The sequence below is a fragment of the Vidua chalybeata genome, chromosome 13 (genome assembly GCF_026979565.1).
Source record: "Vidua chalybeata isolate OUT-0048 chromosome 13, bVidCha1 merged haplotype, whole genome shotgun sequence".
NCBI classification, from domain to species: domain Eukaryota; kingdom Metazoa; phylum Chordata; class Aves; order Passeriformes; family Viduidae; genus Vidua; species Vidua chalybeata.
Genome location: NC_071542.1, coordinates 10749450 through 10770972, shown reverse-complemented (window position 1 = coordinate 10770972; position 21523 = coordinate 10749450). Strand labels below are relative to the sequence as shown.

Here is a 21523-nt window from a genome sequence, read left to right as displayed (position 1 = left end):
TCCCACTTTTTGTGGAATCTGAATCAAGACTTTGACTTACTATTTAATGTAACATGATACACAAATTCAGATGGATGCTACCAACTGCAAACTCTGGGGCTGAGAATTAACTTCCCATTAGTCTCACCACAAAGGAGATTATTGCAAGGAAAAGTGTTAATCGAGAAAAGAAACATTAAAACATCAGAACATTTTTCAGAGGCCTTGTTACATATTAAAAAGTCCTATTTTTTCCCAACTGGTCTTTTAGGAACATTTAATATGAACTGTTACTAACAAGTCTCCAGCTGTAGTCTTTTTCCCTCTCCAAATTCCTGCAGTGTTAAGAGTTATGGCATTAAGTTGAGATTCAACTACAAAGATTTAATGTGTAGGAAATCACTGTCAGGCTTAAAAACCAAACCCCTCCTTTTCCAAATCACAAAGCTGCTGAGCAGCAGCTAAAAAACCGGCTCATATATTTTGCCACAATGCATTTGGGATTGGTTTTCTCTGAAATGTTTCACCACCTAAATTCTGCAAGAAAGCAGTCAGCAATGACTTTGGTGGATTAATTAAAAGTCTAAATTATGTAGCTTATTAATTTCCCTATATGATAAATACTATTTTAAATACCCTCCTAGTAGGAAATTCACTGAAGCATTTCAGATTTTGACTAAAAAATAATTAAGTTTGAATTATATTCCTGTATTTAAAAGCTAGGTTCTAAGAAGATATGCCAATACTTTAGTTCTTGAATAGTTATCAGAAGTTCCAGTTCCATCACTTTCCTCCATTTTGGTAACATAAAGGAAATTTAAAAGCTGAAGGATCACAACTCCTCCCTATTTATAGAGCATTTCAAGACTGGTGAGGTTTCAGCAGAGGAGTGACACTTGATGTTGTCAAACAAATTGAATTTCATGGAATAGTTTTCCTGTTCCTACCGCCCAACATCAGCAGGATGTGGCACTGTCCAAACAGAGTCAGGCTTCTTTTTCAAGCCAACTTGTTTTTGTCCTTGGCCACCACACTTCTCCAATTCCTTCCCTAAAGGGTACTTAACACATGTAATTCAAGCTGTAAGTCACACAGAGTAAGCTACTGCTCATGCCAGGCAGATGTACAGAAATATGAACAGTGGTAACCACTCCAAATCTTAGAGGCATTTCCCAACCACATTTTTCCCTTTTGGTCTTGAAAAAGCTTCAGAGCCTGAGTCACTGCAAGACTGAGCAGAAGGAGCACTCCCCTTGATCACTCACACCCATCACAAGGTGATCACATCTGTTTATTTTGCTAAGAAATGAGTCACAAGCAGAACTACTGAAGAGCAGTAACACAGCTAAAAAATAACTGCCTAGTGAAGTATTTGTCAAGAACCAAAGTTTCCCAGCTTTTACTTAAAATTTAATGAAAATGTTTTTCTTCTTTCATACACTGAAATTTGGTCACATTTTCAAAACACCAGAGACTCCTCTAGAAATCTCTCAATTTGCAGAGCCAGTCACACTTACAGACTCAGTGCTGCTGTTACTTGGCATTAGGAAGGTGCAAGTACATCTGAAATATCTGCCCATTCCCTCCCAGCAACAGGAGGTGATGCCATCAGGCATCTCTAAGAAGCAGCTCCTAATTAAACATTGTGAAGAGCTATTTTTGACTCATTTACTCATTAATCCCCTCACATGTGTTTAGCAACTATGACAGTTTTCGCTTTTTTACCTCCCTAGTTTCTGGTGTTGGCTAAAGTTGTGATACCTCAAAGGCTAACAACTACTTCGATCCAGCATGGCAAATTCTACTTTTCTGCATTAAGAGTTACTTAAATGCACCAAAATAACCTTTCAGACTGAGACAAGAGCAGAAGTCTGTAAACAAGAATAAATTTATTTTAGATTCTTTAAAGATTTAATGATATACAAAATGTATACAGTATTATATCCTTATAACATTTTACCTTTCCCCATCAAACATAAAACACCATTTAAACAACTATTGTGTTCGTGCCTTAGGTCTGTATCTATAAGATACACTACTGAATAAAAAATTTATAGAGCTATATACTGCCCTTTTAATTAAAAATTACAAATTAGTACCTATGTAACAAAAAAAAAAATCGCAGCATGAAACTTCAGTTGGACAACAGGTTCTTTTCTTGCTGAATGCTCAACAATATTTGGGACAGTTAAATTACATTTTATTGGCATGAAGGTGCATTGCAATCTCCCGTACTTTACACAATGCTAATCCAACCCTAGTCTCTCTTAAGTAAGTACCACAAATAACATAACATTAAAGATGTTTCCTACACAATTTTAAATACATTTACAAGTTATGTGTACATTCGGTTTCGATATACTGGTTTAGGAGATCTTTGGAAGGCAGAACTTCTGAAGCAGTCACTACATACGTACAAGGGAAAGCACTTCCAACTTGTGTTCTTACAAGGCAACTTATTTGGACCAGCACAAACTAATTCTTCTATTAAATATGATTATACCAGTCTATCATGGCTTTGTTACTATTTGACAGTGACTTGATAAAATTGAAATGTGTAAAACAAGAAATTTCATTATGCACAATTCAGGCTCTATTTCACAAAACAAAAACAACCAAGCCCAGTTTTACAGTCATGAAGCTGAAAGAATCCTGATTCAGGAGACACTCTCTCTCTTTTAGAACAGATCAAGTTCCTACCTTCAACTTCAGTCTATTGGCATCCTATGTACACCTCATTTGGCTCTGTCCTCTTCAAAAGGTTAGATTAAAAGACACCTGGTGAGAAAATATTAGTGGAACACTTCCAAAAACTCTCTAAGAATACTCTGGCATTACAGAGGTAGGTGCTTTCTCCTGGTTTTGCTCATTGACAGTAAGACAAATGCCAAAAAGACAAATGCTTTACCTTAAAACAGCAACTACCAAAATCCTTTTGGTGGAAGGCATATTTTCCACCACAGGATTACAGGAAGAAAATCCTCCACTAAACCAAAATAAAATAAAAAATAAAACTTTCTGCTTAAAAAGCCCCTTTAAAAACACATTTTAAATACTTGGCATTATTCCACCTTTAGAATGATCAGCTGCCACGCTGCTCTTTAGATGGTTATCACAAGTCGTAAAATCCTTAGATTATGGACCAGCCAAAATTCCACTTATAAGACAGTAATCCTTGTTTTGACAAGTCTTTCTTTTCATTATAATGAGGAAAAGATAAGTGACAACTTTGTGAGGTTCCATGAAGTTTGAACAAAGCCACTGAGTTGGTCACATCATCAGAGCATCAGACGAATAGAATTGGCCGGATCAGAATCTTTGGTGCAGCTTCCAGGCTGAATTGTCAATTCAGGGGCATCGTCCTGAGGAAATATCATCTTGTCAGGTGTGTAGTCATTCCTCTTCAGATCTGTGCAAACAGAACAAAGTCGTAATGATTACTATTTCTTGAGCTAGTAGAATCAATGGGGCATAAACATCTAGCAAAGAATTGGATATGCAAATGCACTTATAAAGATGAATTCCAGAATATGCACTGTCAAGAAAGGGATGTTTTTATCAGAGGTGCAATCAGAAGCCTGAAGTCAAATTACAAAATTGCACTTTCACAGCATGCCTTGACTATTTCCTTAGGTACCATACAACATCTCATGACATCAGTGTCTCAGAAGGAGGGTCCTGGAGCTCTTACCAGGAAGTTTCAGTTTCCTGCAGCAGGAATTACAGTGGTGTTTTGCTCTGAAGTTTTTTATTGCATCCTCTCCCAGATTGGCCGGACCGAACACCATATCGTATGACCTTAGAAACAAAGTGCACATCAACATCACTTGCATCTGTTCTCTCTCCAGTGAAAGTTTTATAATACTTTAAGTCTTTCTTTATCCTTACCTTTTTTCCCCAGCTTTTATCACAGAGGGATCTGTCAAATTTTCACCAACACCTTCAGACAGCACATGAAGAAAAAAGTTAAATCTGATTCACTTCTGATTACATAAATATATTAATATTAAAAAGCCTTGGAATCCTTAGCTATGAATTCTCAGCTTTTCCAAGAATAAAAACAGAGAAAAACCCACAACAAACACAACCCAAAGTGCACGTGATTCTCTACCCTTAGAAAATTGCTCCTAAGCAAGCACTTTGTACTTCTCAGATTTCTTCCATCTATTTTTTGCATTTCCTAGCTTGAGTTTTCACCCATGAGAAAAATCTCCTATACAGTTCTCACTGCCAGAATATCTGGCACAGAGTTCAGGATAAAACCAGCTTACCACATTGGCACTACGCAAATGTGCCAAAAATAGCATTTTTTATGCCACATTTCATTAGGAAAAGATGTATATATTTATATTCTCTGTGTTGCTGTAAGATTTAATACCATATTAGAAATAACAAGCTGGTGAAGGGTCTGGAGCACAGTTCCTATGAGGAGCAGCTGAGGGAGCTGGGGGTGTTTATCCTGGGGAAGAGGAGGCTCAGGGGAGACCTCATCCCTGTCTAGAACTACTGGAAAGGAGACTGTAGCCAGGTGGGGGTTGCTCCCCAGCAGTAGGGCAAAAAAATGGCCTGAAGTTACACATGGGGAGGTTTAGGTTGGATATGAGGTAAAATATATTCACTGAAAAGGTTGCCAAGCACTGGAACAGCTGCCCAGGGAAGTGGTGCAGTCACCATCCCTGCAGGGATTTAAAAGCTCTTTAGGGGTGTCCCCTGGGCACATGGAGTGTGTTGGACTTGGCAGTGCTGGCTAAAGTTGGACTCAATGATCTTAGAGGTCCTTCCCAATCTTCATCATAATATGATTAAATAACAAAATCAAAATTAGATCCTAACTACCTAGAAGAAGAAGCACTAAATAATGCTTGTCGTTTATTACAAACACACAAATTCTTAACAAAATGCTATCAAAAGGAAAACCCACATAGACCTTGACCCCAAGTTTCAAAGTCAGGGTGTTACCTTGCAGATCTAATACCAACAGTTCTCCTCTTGTATACTCATATGTCCAGTGGCTGAAAGCCAGCATAACCTCCTCCAGCATGTTAGTTGGGATTATTTCATCACCATTATTGTTATTATATTTTCTAAACTCTCCAGTCATGCACTCTTCAACTGCAAACCACTGGCCAGCAGAGTGGCAATATAACAGGAAAACTTCCAAGAACCTAGTAAAAAGTACACTTAATTAATATAGTTCCAAAATAGAGATCTATCTTTACTATTAATTCTTATTTGATTTACTAACAATTTAAATATTTTTAAACTATTATACAAAGCCATTATCACACAGATTAGAATCAATGCAGAAAATACCAGTGGAAAATTCTGCCAAGGACAATTCTGCCTGCCACATTCACAGCAATATACCAAGACATCCACATATGAAAATATGCTCATATATCCACATGTATCTTAATATATTTGTAATACATACATCTGTTAACAACCTGTAGGCATTCCCCTGAGCCAAAAGCATGCAGTATAATGGCAGTTTAAATACACTCACCTTGGAGAGTATGGGATGGATTTGGGCTTCATCTGGTTGAATGCAAAGGTGAGCTTCTGTGCTGCTCTCTGCTGCTGAATTTCCTGTGAGTCAAACCCACACCTCATTAGCTGCTTAACAGAACAGGGACAGCAGAGAGCCAAGCAGGCAGTGGGAACAGTGTCTATTCCCCCAAGACAGGGTAACAGATTACTTGCTTTTTAAATTATATCTGTATTTTAAGAATTTGAGCTCTTTGATTAAATAAGCCATTCTGGAGCAGAGTTTTTAACCCTTTTGCTCATACAGAACCCCTGACTAACTTTTTTTCCTATTCTAGTAAGTATATACTAGTTTACAGGTGGGAAAATAATTCCTGTTTAACATATAATGCCTGTCCATGTTTAATAATTGACAAAGATAGAACTTACTCTCAAGCACAAATGCAACACAGTGTCCTCCTTATAAATGCTTGACCAAGTATTCACAACTTCAGGAAGAAAAGACTTGATGATATAAAGATGTCCAGATTTCAGTATATCATATTCTGACCACGTGCATACAACTTTGAGAGCGCGACGTAAGCCTCCTCCCATCTCCTCTTTACTTAAAAATTCAATTTTAGCACAGAGCCCCAGCTGTGACCAGGAGGACATGCTGTTGTTCAGGATGCTGGGAGAACTTTCTTCAAGGCGATACACAGTGACTGGTTCACCTGCGGCGCAGCACAAGAGCAATCACTGAACTGAATTTTCCAAGTTTGAAATTAAAAGCACTGAAAACACATCATTTCTTACAACAAGCTTCAGTTTTAAGTCATTACAAGCATTTTGAATTAGCAAAAAATTTAAACTGCCTAGTGGGATGACCCCTCTGCAGCTTTTTTCAGAGCTGCAAAATTTGTCCTGTTTAGATCTATTAATGACACTGCTCAAACAGCACTAAGAACACTGAATAAATGCTTGTTTAAACAAGTAAAGACACCTTAAAGGAATCCTTCCAGAATAGTTTGTTATAAAACTGTTAGCACAATACTACCATCACTGTAACACCATTTCTGAGGACAACTATAATTAAATCTACATTTCATAATCAAGTGAGTTGCCCTAGAAAAAGTGTCATACTCACATATATTTCTGAGCGTTCTAAGACAGACTTCTTTTAGTTCAGTTTCACACATGCTGTGAGAAACTGTGAACTTTGCCTTGATCCTTCAATATTAGAAGGATCAAACCAAATTAGAATCCATATAAGGTTTGCTTTTCTTCCCCAAAAGACCACAGAGAACCAGCAACAAGAAATACAATTCTTACCTCTTGGAGGCACAGGAGTGAATGGAATGCTCTGTGACAATCTCATTAGGTTATTTCTTTCTACAGCTAAAGGAGAATTACAGCATTTGTTGAAGTTTAAGGATCTTATAAATGTCAATAAAAATATAAGCATTAGTTCGTAAGAGGGACTGACCTGAGTAATAGTAATTGATATCCATGATGGGCTTGAAAGGAGAAGCAATACCTGAAAAGAGATTAAGGAGAAAAAAGAAGAAAAAAAAGAGATACTCTAGCTACTGATTTATGTACTAAAATACCAGACACTAAGATCAACTGCCAAGTTACTACAGTTTGAAAAGAATCTGCTGTGAAGATAATTAGATATTGCACTTAAGTCTTTACCTCAGGGAAAAAAAATTGTAGAGCTTAATGTTTTGCTGTTTATTTAAAAAAAAGAAAAATTAAATTTTTAAAAATCACAGTATTGTGTGTCCAATAAATTCCAAATTGCTATCAATTAAATACATTCCCATACAAGACCCAAGCAGTTGGTTATATATAAAAATCTCTCACTTTAGAGCAGAAAGAAAACTTACCATTCAATGCATCTTCTTCTGATGGCCTGTCAAATGTCACAAAAAAAACAGTCACCTTCAAAACTTACTCTGTATTCCCTGATTTTGACATATCATACTAGGTCACCTTGTTAACCTCACAGTACCACTTTTATCCTGTTATCCTATTTTTCAAGGGCAGTACAGGTTTCTTAATTACAAAATAGTAATGGAAAGCTGTTAAGTAATCTCATGTTTTTAGAGCTACGCTTTAAATACCTCCAAGTCATGCACAACATTATGTAAAATTTGCATCACAAGAGCTCGTTCCCACAGAGGTGCTTTAATTAAAACTTGTTCACAACAGCTTAGCCTTCTGTTATCAGATAAATAAGGTAATGGCTTTAACAGTTAACTCGGGGGTAATTGCTAACAAGAGCAATGTCTGCATAATTTCAGAGGTGGTTACAGTTTGAAAGGCTGGGTAAAGACCTTTACCATTATGTGTCAACACATTTTCATGTTTTGCCCTCCAAGTGTGACACCATTAATCTGAACAGGACCTGTTAAAGCATGATGAGAGCTCAACCTGACCCACCCAAGAGCACCCACAGCCCAGGGAGCCACCCCAGTCCTGGGCTGCATCCCAAGAAGAGTGACCAGCAGGCTGAGGGGATGATTCTGCAAGACACCCCAGCTGAAGCACTGTGGCCATCTCTGGGGCCCCCAAGGTAAAAAGGACTTGTTGGAGAGAACCCAGGAGGCCACAAAGATACTCAGAGGGCTGGAGCCCCTCTGCTCCAGAGACAGGCTGGGAGAGCCTTTCAACCCAAACCATTCAATGATGATCCTATGATTCCAGTGAATACATTTAGTTATTTATTAGAAAAAAAAAAACAAACTTCATGGAGGTTTTTTTTCTCATTAAATGCAACTAAGTACCACTATAGCCAAAGACAACCAAAAAGAAAAACAGATCAAAATACAGAGCAATAAAATTGCTCCATTAGTAGAAAGCTTACTTACATTTGACTGCTATTTGAAGGTCTGCCTTGTAGCCAATCCTTTAAAACAAAGGAGATGGAAAACAAAGAGGGCTTCAGTTTTGTAAGAAAAGCGCAGTATATTCAGTTGGAGGTGGGGTGGTAATGTGTTTTAAGCTCTTGGAGGACAGTCTGTTTATTGGAAATAAACCAGGCTGTACTGAACTGCAGTTGAATGCAGAGATTCAAATACAACTGAGAAATAGTAACTACTATTAAAAGAATAAATAAGGGTCTATATTCACTACTGTTTATGGATTATAAAAGTAATTCTTTTCCTTAAAAGAAAAGAATTTTCATTTTATTTCTACAAACAGAAAACAGCACAGATTTTTGTATTGAGAACATACACAACTTCTTCCCTTAGTGAAAACAGGTCTCCTGTTGCCTCCTAGAACAAGCAAGTCCACAAATCAGTATTACTCTTTATCTGTTTCTTCTCCTTTATTTGTTCAGCTTCTAGTTCTGCTCAAGAATATCACAAAAGGTTGATACAAACCGTCAGTAAGGCTGCTTTAGAGTCGACTTGCTGCGTGTCTTCACTCGATGCTCTCCTGCTCTTGCTGTACACTACAAATGAAGGAGATTTGTAACTGGTCAAAGAATGGCAGCTGTCACTGTCACCTGTTTCCTAACAGTGAACAAACAGACACCTTAATGTAGCTCTCATGAAACAAGCCTGACCCACAACTTTAAAAGAAGTCTGCAGTCCTAACCAGATCACTTCACTTTTTACAACTCTGGCTGTCTGTGGCAAATCCAAGGTAATAGAACTGACCTGGCATGGCTAGAAGAACCACAAGAAGCAGAAGATTCAAGTACTACCAAACATGAAAATATTTCGAGATTATTTAACCATTTGTGTTTCCTATACATCTTCTTCGGATACCCACTAGCAAGGCAAGTTAGAGACATTAGGGGACCTGAACGGAGCCCAGACTTACACTGCTCTGAGTGGGCTGTCAGAGGGTCAGTGAACCCACCACAAGAACTGGATTGTTGTAGATCACTGTCAGTTTGAAGACCCTACCAAAAAAAAAAAAATTATATTTACCATCAGTCATCATTACCATTATTGCTTTCAACTACTACTCTTGGAACACAATCTGCCCAGTTTTTCTTTTTAGGACTGGCCAGGACTCTTCCAAATTTCTGGATGTACTTCAAATACCTCACTGCATTGAAATGCACAAGTTGAGTGCATTCATTTAATAGTGCATGCACAATTAAAATGCTCTTCTCACAGTAGCCACCAGCTGTAACATTTTCAGGCACACATTAAGACTCCTGACCCACACCAAAAGAGTTCCTTGCAAGGGAATGTTACAATAGGATAGAACTACAGAAATGTCAATTACACTGGATCCCTACAAGCATCATGTTCAGCTCATCTGTTTCATGCCTTTGTTGGCGATCAGTTTTTATATAAGAATGTGGGTCTGGCAGAAACTAAATTTCAATTTGCATCCACTTAAAATAGCAACAAAATGTAGTAAACTCCTGTCATGTAAAAACCTATGGGTTATGACAGCAATTTCCTTATGGAAATACTTCTTCATAGCAATTACACATTGTTGGACTATGTACTGAAGTGGTCGACTTTTGATAACAAAATATTTCTTTTGCAAAAAAGGAGAAAGGTGGTTTCATCACAGACTAGGACTATGTGTAGAGTGGAATAGGGTTTACTCATTTATTACCTCCAGTGGTTACCTGAATAAAATGTAAGAATTTATTGTGCCCTGCTTTTGATTCCTAAAATTATAACAGTTAGGAAGTTGTTACCACCCTTTTCACCCTTGCCTCTTACAGAATACACCCCACACACATAAACATACACGGGCCTCTGTGTGTTTGTGTCCAAAATACCTATCTGATGTGTGGTTGTGTGCATAAAAACTATTTCTTTACATCCCTAAACACTAGAACGTTTTAGACCTATGTCAAGGAGACATCCAGTTTACAGATAATGAGATAAGAACAGAGACCCATGTCTTTACTGCAAAGAACACTTTTAGCAACTGTTGAAAATAACATTCCTAATAAATGGAAACTTTCGTTACTTACTTGAAGTCTGGTTGTCTCTATACCCTCCAATATAGCTTTTTTGAAGTCTTCCTGCTGCTCCTACCAAAGAAACAAAGTAAATTGTTGACAATAATACCAAAAAAACTGTGCCAAAAATACATACAAAAAGCTTTTTGGTCACACATTATACTCATCAAAAGGTTCAGAAGAAGCAACTCAGCAGAACAGAAGCATTGCAAATGGTCATAATGCAATTCTCAGGTGTATTCTCTCCTGAATGCATGATAACTGCAAATAGTAATTTGTATGTGCTAATTCAACAGCTACATGGCAAAAACTAGTAGTCATATATATATATATATATATATATATACACTCACATATATATACACTATAATACTTGGAAGGCAGGTTTATGATTAATTACTTTTCCATTTTAGTAATTTTTATTATTCTCTAAGGAAATTTCTTTAAGGAAATTGAAATTATTCATTTTAGTTTATGACAAGTTTATTAAAAAGATTTTTCTTCTTGGAAGCATAATGAACTATTTTTTTCACTTTTGAAAATGATATACACTGTCATCTATAAATTATAATGTAAATTACTCCAGTCTTCCTAAAGGCTGCTCTTGAAATTTATGAGTGTAAAATATTTAGTTTAACATGAATTATGGGATACTTAATTTTATCTTGATTCACAGTTGTAGTCATCTTAGCTTTCATAACCTCAAAGCTTGTTTATTTCATTAGTAGTATCCCTATTATGAAGCAACAGTACTTGATGGCAGTTAAGGTTACATGAGTTTTCACAAGATTTTTTTTTTATCATGAAGCAGATGCAAAGTGCAGTCTGCAATCCATGTGTAAGTTTTTTGATTATATTTGTCTTAGAGTTTTTCCAAACATACTCTGAGGTTAGAGTTTAAAAGAAAATGATCCCCATTAACATATTTGACAAAGCCTTTCATGCTCACCTCGATATCAGCACTTCTTTCCCTCATTTTGCTGGCTGCCTCTTTGAACCGCTGTAGGTCCATGCTGTCTCTGTGACCTTTGACACAGTGAATTCAAAAAGAGTATTCAAAATCAAAGGCAACCTCCAGTGTTCTGACCATGCCAATAGTTTGCATCACCATAGCAAAGGGTTACAAACCACCTAAGGTCTGTGTGCCTGTTTGCACTAGGAAAGACATCACAAACACGCTGAAGTGAAGATCAGTGTAACAATATCGAACTATTGCCTTTCCCGTACTGAGGTGTGGAGCACCACGATTCAAAAAGTAAATCTAATATTTGAAATTTTTACTCAAGCGTATGCTCCTCACAGGAAAGGAACAAGGCCTGGATTACAGAACTTTTAGGTATGCTTGACAAATGAAGGGAAAGTAGACAGTTTCCTGGAGGTAGCTTTTACAATATACCCTTCATCCTCCCAGTTGCAAGAAATACTTTCCAGAATTTTCCCAATCATATGGCTTTATAACGAATGAAAACCTACTTGGCTTCACAATTGAAACCTGCATGGAATCACAAGTGGTGTAAATTGTGGACAGTAAGAATGAAGGGTATGTTCTAAATGCTAGAGATGTCAGAGGACCATATACAAAAAAAAATCTGGCTCCAGTAAATAAGTATAGTTAGTATTCAAAGTTATTAGTGGTGAAGTACATTTAAAGATTAGATAAGAGTTGTACAATCACTGTCCATAATTTTTAGCCTTGCTTTCTTTTTTCAACCATGAGGCACTTATACATTAATAGCTAATGTAGGTAACTTCTTAGAAATCCAAGTTTCACAGCAGTAGGATAAACTCTTGTCTAGAGATTTAAATTTATACAACCTCCGCAAATCTCTGGAAAACACTGAGACATCCCTAAACAACTATTGCAAGACGACACCTCTGCAGGCAACCTGACAATTCCAGATTACAATCTTCTACTAAACACTAAGCATACTTAAAGCATTATCGACTTTACAGGGATCAGTTAGTAAACCCACACCTGTGTTTTGCAATGAATCTGCCACTGTTTTACCATTCAAATACGTAGGTAACTAACCAAAACCATCCACCTTTTTACTGTTAAGCAGAACTTGAGGGGAGGCAAAATGTTGTATTGAATTAAAGGACTTTGGAAGCTTCCAAAATGATAGCCCCAACACAGGTTAGCCTAGGCAACAGTGGAAGATCCCAGCTGTAACAGTGTTTAAAGATACAGTATAGGAGGAACCCTCAGCTTGACACAGATACCACAAAGATATTTGTCCAGGACTCCATCAGCCTGAGTAGTGTTCTGTAATTACGTCAAGAAATAGACAATATTTTTGATTTATGCAATCAGAAGGTAGGAGCTTTATAATGAGCCAGAAAAGGTTTGTCTACAGTGCCCGTACCAAGTTGTACAGTTGCTAATTGCCCAAAACTGCTATACTCAACAACTGCTTAATGTTTTTCAGAAAAATATTGTCTATGTGACAGAATTATGGAGAAATTATAATTTCAGTTAAAAAAAACATTCAAGCAACATAGGGAAATTAGAGATGTTAAATGCAAAAAAAGCAGAGCAAAATGGTAGAATAAAGTCACCTGCAACCGGAATACACCCAAAATACCATACAATTCTTGATAAGTCAAACCTTGTGGCTTAGATTTGGTCCACAGTTTATGAAGTAGTCCCATAAGGATGTTAGAACATAAATCTCGGGTTTGCAGTTCCATTGCATGGACATGCTGACTTTTGGAAAGTTCATCTTTAACATTCAATTTTCCATGTGAGCCGCCACAGTTGACTGTTGACATCAAGTCGCCCGTTGACAAAGAGAACTTCGTTTGGGGCTTGTTCTTCGCTAACTTGACAGGGGACTGGTGAGCACATTTGTCAACTCTGCAGCTGTAGTTATCATTAGTGTCACTCTCATCATGAATAAAACCACAATTAACGTATCCTCCATTTTCAACACAAGGTTGGGTGAAAGCAAGGCAAGCAGAGCCAGAAGCAAGAGGATAAGAGCAGCTAATAATGACTTCAGGACACTCAGAATCTACTTTGTTATACTTACCCACAAATGCACCAAATTCTACATTATTATCTCCTTCTGTGGCCTTAGAGAAAACAGTCTCTTCATGCTTTGCTGAAGAATCCAGCTGACTTTTGCAACTGGGTCGAGATGGAGTGCTAACAAAAAACTTTGTTGTTGGGGATGTTACATGTGGCATGCTGTTGGATGAGTTGCCTAATTTTTTACTTTTACTAGTGGATTTTGAGATCTCTGCAGCCTGTATTCGCTGGCGAAGTTCTGGAGGGGAAACAGCATTTGAAAATAAGGCACTGCCTGAGGAACCTGCCTCTTGGAAGTTTTTTTCTTCTCTTCGGGGAACCAGAGCCAACTCCTGACCAATTGTCTTATGCTGGACTTCTTTGTCATCACGGATAGAAATGTTACAGAGTAAAGGGTTATTACTCTCAAGGCCTCCTTGTGGAAAAGAACCAAAGACATTTCCAATGCTGTGCTTTTTCCACACAGATGATCTGAGAGAGCCATCTTCAATGAGATTTTGTGCCAAATGTTTTGAAATGCTCAGTTCCCGGGTGATTTCATTGTGAACCTTGCTGGCTTCTGAAGCTTTCTGCGCAGTCAGTGTTTTCAGAGTATCCACAGTTAGAGCAGACAGATCCTGGAGGTGGCCAATCTGTGAATCTAAAGACTGTAATGACCTTTTAATGTAGTTGACACGATCACCAACTTCCTTTATCTGAATGCACATTTGTTCCACCCTAAAAAAAATCAAATTATGAAGTAGATATGAAAGGTATTTTTCTCAATATGCAAAAAAACACAGATTATAACCCTTTCTGTCCATTTAATCAGGGCAAAAAACAACTTTGAAATGTCACAATAATACGATAGCATTGGACTGTTTTGTAATGCAACATTTGTAAATACTTCTGAATCACAGAATTAAAACAGCTATCAATAGAGGGCCTACAGCACTTTCTGAAATCTAACAGTTTATTAAAACATCATGGGAAGCTAAATAATACGATTGCCTCGGTTTACTGGGTGCTTCTGTAGATCAAGAAGCATCAATCACATTATCAGTTTCTGCATAGCAATGCAAAGATATCATATAAAATTTGCATAAACACTTTATGTTCTGGAACCGCATTTCTCCCCCTTTAAAGTACATTTAAAAAAACCTGTAAAAGTTCTAATTCTCTATTCAGAAATTTTAATTGTAAATATTCTACCGTTCGAATGTGACTCGAATCCTCTCCTCACTTCCAGAATGAAATTTATCATCCTTTTCATTGAAATACATCTCAACACACAGCTCTTCAAAATCATGAAGTTTCTTCTGATCTTCTTCTGTCAGGAAGAGTTCTAAAGAGAGATCAACATTTCGGATGATGTATGTAGTGAAGTGGTACAGGTGCTGAAAATTAATAGTCATAACTCTATAAAGGATGTTAACAATAAAACTACAATAAGAACAAAAATAAAACCAAAAAATCCTATCAGAGGGCCACCTAAGACCATTCCTCTCTCATTGCAAAAAAAAAAGTTCAATAAGATAGATAATAAAATAAAATGAAAATAGTAATTCTGAGAGGATCTGCACACAATATTATCATTCCTTACGATCCTACCCTTCAATTCCTTTGAGGCAGAAGCTAGATTCCTTACCTGGATTTTATTTTTTTTAAGTTTCAAAGAAGTCTTACAGAAAGAAAAAAATCCTCTCCATTAGCAGTAACAATAAATTTAATATATACATTTGTGTGATAGGTTATTTTACTGGAGATTCTAGGGGCTGGCATTAAACTCTTAAGAAAACCATGGTGATTTTTCAAAAGAATTATCAATATTGAAAACACATAAAATTAAGACCCACTTTGACTTTATTCACAATACACAGTATAACCAAGAACATGGCGTTTGTCTGACAGTTTGCTTTAACCATATCAAAAACATCACTGCAATTTTTGGGATAACTGTTCATACTTGGCCCATCTGAAGTCTTGTCTGTCTTTCTTCTTTTACATATACAGCAGAAGAGGGAAGCCATGTGGCTAAGAATGATCAGTGGTGGAGGCAGAACAGGTTTTTCATGGTAGGCCATAATGAAATGATAGCGCTGATACTTCCACACAATGTTTGAAATTGCCTTGACTTGTAAATACACGTTGCTGAAAGGGAACAGAACAATATTAACACATCAAGGTGTTTTTTGGGGTGGTGGGGAGTTGTTGGTGTTTGTTTAGTGGTTGTTGGATTGTTTGTTTTTTAACACTTTGATAACAATCTTGAATTCTGAAGCCAGTTAAATAAGAGATGAAAGCATAAACTTGTTTTCTGCTGCAAAATGAATTTTGTGGAAGTTGGAAACACATTCAAGAGAACACCATGATCCAGAGCAAGGAGAGGGCTAAAAAAATTCTCCTATCAGGTAACTATTTCCTGTCAGTATCTTTATTCAGAAATTAATTACACTGAGATCAAATTTCAAGTTTGCTGAACAAAAAAATTAATTATTTCTAACTAAACCCAGAATTTTATATCACACCACATTAATTTTGCAGTCTGCCTTCTTCAATGTTCCTGAGCTGCTTATGCCCACAAATCAAACACTTGCAGACAACTTACTACAACTGAACCCAACCAACTGGAGAACATTCAGTGAATTTAGGAACAACAGTCAATAAAGACAAAGAAATAATTTTGTTTTGTTTGTTTTCTGAAAAAGAGAAGTTTTCCTTTAACTTCTGATTCCCCTGACCTCACAGATGTGATGTGAACTGGACACATCACACACTTCTCTAACTTAGTCATGGCCTTGCAGTGAGGAAGAGAAAGACCAGCCTTAGAACCTGAAAAAACTTCCAGGAAATGGGATTGCTTTGATCTGGCATCAGTTCTTATCTTGTCGTGTTATTTCAATGAGATAGACACTCATCCAATTATTAGCAAAAATTACCTTTTATCTACATACTTACTTGAAAAATGCAATTAGGAGATTAACCATGATTATGTACTGTACAAAGAGGTAGACAGCTTGAAGAAACGGGGTCAACCATGTTCCTGGGCCACAGAGATGAGCAACTTTTTCATCAGAATTATTTGCACACACTGTGTTGGGAAAAAAAAGATACAGAGAAGACATGTACATCTTTTTGAACTCCTAGCAGGTACAGACACAATTAAAAAAACCCTAAAAAAAAAAAAAGGTCACTTACAGTTTGCAACAACCAACTATGATGCACTGGTTCTGCAGTTTCGAAATGTCTCCATGCATTTAGGAACATGGTAGAAAAATATCAGAGACAATGTTTCTGGCTGATACTATGCTGTAATCATATTTTTGGCTTTTTAAAAAAAGCATAGTACATCACCACAGCCAAATTTTTGTCATGATAGCTGTGAGGCAGAATTCCCATATCTTGCTAGGAATAGCCATGAAAGAAATTGTAATTATGTAGTTTTCATTCTAAGCCAAACAAGTTTTAGAAAAGCAAATGAAAAATCAGGTCACAGTTTTACAGCTGCAACCCACAAAAGGGATCAATGCCAACAGTACTGGGACTTTAATAAAATTGGAATTCCATAAGATTTTGATCAGACCTTATCAGAGTACGTTTTCTCTTTACTTGCTACATAATTGCAGTATCTTACCATCAATTTCATAGGCATAGACTTCACCAAAAATCATCCAGTATGGATGAAACACAATATCTCTAGCAAGAGTCCAAGAGGGTGCCTCATCAGGATACAGTATTGCCTTCCTGGGAACACCAAAACTAAGTAGTACAAGCGCCATAATCACCACAATGTAAAACATGTTGGCCACCTATTAACACAAAAAAGTCAGTTAATCCACAAGGTCATAAATGTGATCTCACAACTCTAAAAATTTCTACAGTGACAGTGTACACTTGAGAAATTCTATGTATTATGTAAGGAAAAGAGTCCAGGACACAGATATTTCACTCAGAAAATTTTGTTAAATAACAAGCCTTGTAAAAAACCCCGAAAATTCCATGTCCTTTCTTATAATGTATTTAGTATCCTTGGCCAAAGGCAACTGAGTGTATTTCCCTTTCAACTTGAATTCTGTTAGGTACACAAGGAGCAGCTGACAAAAAGAAATATTCCTTCTTAAAGGTACTCGATAGCTGCACAAAAAACAAACGTAGTTTTCCAAGGGCAGGAACACAGAACCTTTGCCTCTTGCAAAAAATCAAAGTGAGAAATGAGCAACTTGATGCCCTTGTTTTTAAGGAATGACAAGGTTCAATTTTGTAAGAACCATTTTATAGAGGGAAGAAACACAAAAGCCCCTTCCACATTCATATATACAGCTCTCGAGCCTTAAAATGGTTTTTAACATTTAGAATAGCTACTGACTGTAGGGAGAGATCATTTAAGTTTAAACCATTTTAGTATTTTTTGTGTGAGGTGACAAGAAGCACAATCTATTACCAGTTTTCCATAGCACAGAACCATGAAGGTGCTTCAGGACACTAAACAAGTTTAAAGTTTTGACCTAAAGAACACACAGGCTATAAATTTCAGACCTAAATGGAAAGCTGAATCAAGACAAAGGCTTCATCATAGTCATTTAGGTCTCTGATATCTGAGAACAAAACAGGCCAGAGAAGGAAGATTTGCCATTTTTTTTACATTTATGTAACAGAGAGAGCTCCATAAAGGAAGCCTTCTAATAATCAGTGCTTCTTCTGAAATCCTTTACGTTATATTTCAGCTAGCTAATTCTGCACACCAACTTTCCTATTACAGCAGGATAAAAAACTTCTAACTAAATAAAACTACTGAGAGAAGTTGTAAATGGATGCAGTTGGGGGAAAAAAAAAAAATCAGTAACAAACGTAGTACTTACCATTTTCCCAATCATCATAACATAAGGGCCAGCCTGTTGATTTACAGCTAGAAAATCCAGTAATCGCACATACCAAAAAATTATATTGAGACAGTATGTTATTCTTCCAGCAACAAAGACGTAATTTTCTCTGTAAGTGTTTTCTCCAAAATTCCCCTTGGCTCCAAATCTTAACGCAAACCCGATGAAGAAAGTGACAATGGCAACTGTGTCACTGATATTGAAGTAATCACTGAACCACACTTTGATCTTCTGATTAATCTTCCCAGCCTCTGACATAAAAATCTGTACAAGAAATTAGGGTCAGGACAGCTCACAGTTATTGCACAGGGACCAACAGTAAAATATGTGAATCACTAGCATTTTTAACTTGTAAAAATGTAATAGCTATTAAAATGGAGAACCCTTAAATGCTGAGCAATAAAAACTAGTGTTTAACTGTGTCAGCTTCACAACAAGGAAAGGAGGGTTTTGCTCTGTCTAAACAATCCATTAAGGCATTTTGGAATTAGTGGGTTTTGGTGATGTTTTTATTTCTTTTGAGGCAGCTACTTTGACAAAAATGAATCCTATCCGCCTTCAGTTGAGCCTCATGTACCAGGTTAAGGGACTAACTTCATCTCTCCCATTTAAAAATTATTACAGAACTCCTGTAAAGTCTCTTGCTGACCAGGAACATTGTAGTTATGATGGCTCTCCTGTGTCACTAAAGCTTTTATTTTTTTTTTTGCTATCTTGGTCATAGCACAGTGGCAGAGCCTGCCTGACAAATAAATACACATTTTACAAGGCCTCCATCGAGCAATCTATACCAAGCTTTAAGATAAAGGTATTAAATCATGTACTCTGATGCTTGAAGTTTCTTCACTTTTCTTGTTTACAGAATAATAGTTTAAAGCCTACCGTTTTAACTGACAAAAAAAAGGCTAAAATCCCAGATTGTTACAGGCATACCTCACGAATTTTCTCAATTGCTGATGTGAAAATGTAAGCAATAACAATCCACTCCTGAACAGATGGTAATTCTTCCATTTTTACAAGAACTACAAATGTGTAGAGCATGAGGAATCCTAAGTATGCCAACTAAAAAACCAAATAAAACATATACATACAATTACTGAAGGATCCTTTAAAGACATACATGGAATCTTTTGATGTGGTATACAATAAAAGCTTCAAGTAGGATTACAAGACTATATTTACCCTTTTAAATAGACAAGTTATTATTTATAAGGGGATACAAACATTTTCATCTTAGAAAAGGAAAAATAGCTGTAATAATCTATTTATTGTTAGGAAAGCTTTGCTCTTATTACAGCTATTTTCCTTTAGTACAAATTCTAGCATTTCTATTACACTGATTGAAACGAAGCTGTGCATGCACTTGAGATTAATACATGCTTATAGAACTCCTGCTAGCAACTATGAAGAGAATTACTCAGAACAGAATAAAAAAAACCCCAAACCACAGGGCACAGCATGTGCTTATACAGTTTTATGAAATGAAGTATTTCTCATTTCCAGCTCAGCAAGGTAAGGGGTTTTCTGTCTGCTTTTTGGATAGTGCTTAACATTGACTCAATCAGAACTACATGTTGGGAAAATAACCCAAAAGTCTGTGCTACATTTCCAAATAAAATACACACTACACAGAAAAAAAACTCACCGTATTAAACCAAAACTTCACAATTGGAGCATGATAAAATGCATAAAACTTCTGTGTAATTGGGAGTCTTTTAGGTTTTGCTGGAGTCTCCATGTCATGCTTTTCAAAACTATTGTCCAAGATCCTCACTTCTTTAAAAACCTCCTAAAATAAAAAAAAACTGTTAACTTCCCCCACAAAAATATATGCTTTCTGGCACTAAATTTCACTTCTTTAATTTAAAAATGTAATTATTTAAGTGAGGAATATTGTTTTTAATATCTCCCTCTGCCCCACATTACCATAGGTATTTCATCTGCTGCAGTCTGGAAGTTGTTCTCACTGTCATCCATTGCCATTTGATGTGCATCTTGAGACTGAGGAATATGTGACATTTCAGCCTTGGTCTTATATTCCAACAGCAGTATAGCAGGAGGGAGTAGAATACTCAATATCACCTGGAAAAGATGGATACTAAGTGTAAATAGTTCACAACTACATTAAAGCATCAGAATACACCAACACACAGAATAGCCTTTGAAAAGATATCTAAATTTCACTTGCTTGTTCTTGAGGGGGAAAATGTAGAAAATAATTAGTTGCCATTACTTGTATATACACTTAAGAGCTTAGGATCACATATACAGAGTGTTTCTTGACTTGAAGACATAGGAAATGGGAAAAACCAACAAATTCCAAAATTCAAAGCTACTAGAAAGAATGTGTTCCAAGGACATAGAGGTGTTCTGTTCACTCTGTTATTTAATCCACTCCCAGAAGCTTTGGAACAGTGTATTGTTAAAGTGTATTTTAAAACCATAAAACAAGGTTGTGGTTTGTGGGGGGGGAGAGGGGGAGTGGTGTATGTTTTGTTTGGGTTTTTTTTTTTTTTTTTTCAATTTATGGTAAAAAAATGAGCTAAGGTATAGATGAAGAGAGTAAGTGAAAGCTATTTACTGTCATTAGCCTGTTACAAAGCAAGCAAGAAAACAGTTAATCAGTTATCAAAGAGGATTTTAGTAGGTCACAAGTTAAATGATGCTTATAGGTATTTTGTAGGAAAGGTTTATTTCATTTTATTTCTATCAACAATTAAGTCGTGATACCTAATTTCTCACAGAAATATGCAACTCCCATTTTGGTTCAATTGATCTATATCAATTATCTCTGTCTAGATCACAATTGATCTGTACCACACAAAGGGCACCACTGGAAAACCTGTCCCCGATTTGCCTACCCTTGTTTCGTTCTGTGCCCTGCTTTTGCTCAGTTCCTCCAAAATAGGATATTCACAAAGCTTTTTTACATCAAGTCTTATGTGCTCCCTGTAAAAAGCCAAAATGCATGAAACTACAGTCTTACAACAGGTTTTCCATCTGTTAAGGATTGTTACTACTATGTTTTTAGTAGTGGATTAGTATTCACATGATCTCTTTAAGCCTCTGATTAAAGGCTACTTGCCTGGTTTTTGCCTTCTATATTTCTGTACCTTATTTGAAAAGATAATAGAGTGTCAAAAGAAGCGTTTACAACAAATATTCCAGTTTTGATTATGTTACAGGAGACTGGTTTACAGGATTTATTAATAAAAGCTATAGTTGTGAAAGCTTTACACTAAC

The 21523-nt window shown here is 36.6% G+C and overlaps 1 protein-coding gene across 1 annotated transcript in view; it reads right to left on the bottom strand.

The window, feature by feature from the left end:
• Positions 1-1849: 1849 nt before the first annotated feature.
• The window catches only part of TRPM7 (transient receptor potential cation channel subfamily M member 7), a 33519-nt gene continuing 13845 nt past the window's right edge, over positions 1850-21523 (bottom strand). The window contains exons 18-40 of the mRNA XM_053954974.1: positions 20207-20362; positions 19926-20069; positions 19214-19342; positions 18260-18544; positions 17035-17209; positions 16359-16491; positions 15367-15551; positions 14613-14745; positions 13423-14138; positions 11340-11416; positions 10403-10462; positions 9280-9361; positions 8835-8905; positions 8319-8356; positions 7335-7360; positions 6932-6982; positions 6778-6843; positions 5896-6179; positions 5486-5568; positions 4939-5144; positions 3868-3919; positions 3671-3777; positions 1850-3388 (exon numbers count right to left, since the gene is read on the bottom strand). Of these exons, the coding sequence (XP_053810949.1) occupies positions 3258-3388; positions 3671-3777; positions 3868-3919; positions 4939-5144; positions 5486-5568; positions 5896-6179; positions 6778-6843; positions 6932-6982; positions 7335-7360; positions 8319-8356; positions 8835-8905; positions 9280-9361; positions 10403-10462; positions 11340-11416; positions 13423-14138; positions 14613-14745; positions 15367-15551; positions 16359-16491; positions 17035-17209; positions 18260-18544; positions 19214-19342; positions 19926-20069; positions 20207-20362 (3390 nt within the window). The 3' untranslated portion in view covers positions 1850-3257. The remainder of the gene's footprint in view (positions 3389-3670; positions 3778-3867; positions 3920-4938; positions 5145-5485; positions 5569-5895; positions 6180-6777; positions 6844-6931; positions 6983-7334; positions 7361-8318; positions 8357-8834; positions 8906-9279; positions 9362-10402; positions 10463-11339; positions 11417-13422; positions 14139-14612; positions 14746-15366; positions 15552-16358; positions 16492-17034; positions 17210-18259; positions 18545-19213; positions 19343-19925; positions 20070-20206; positions 20363-21523) is intronic.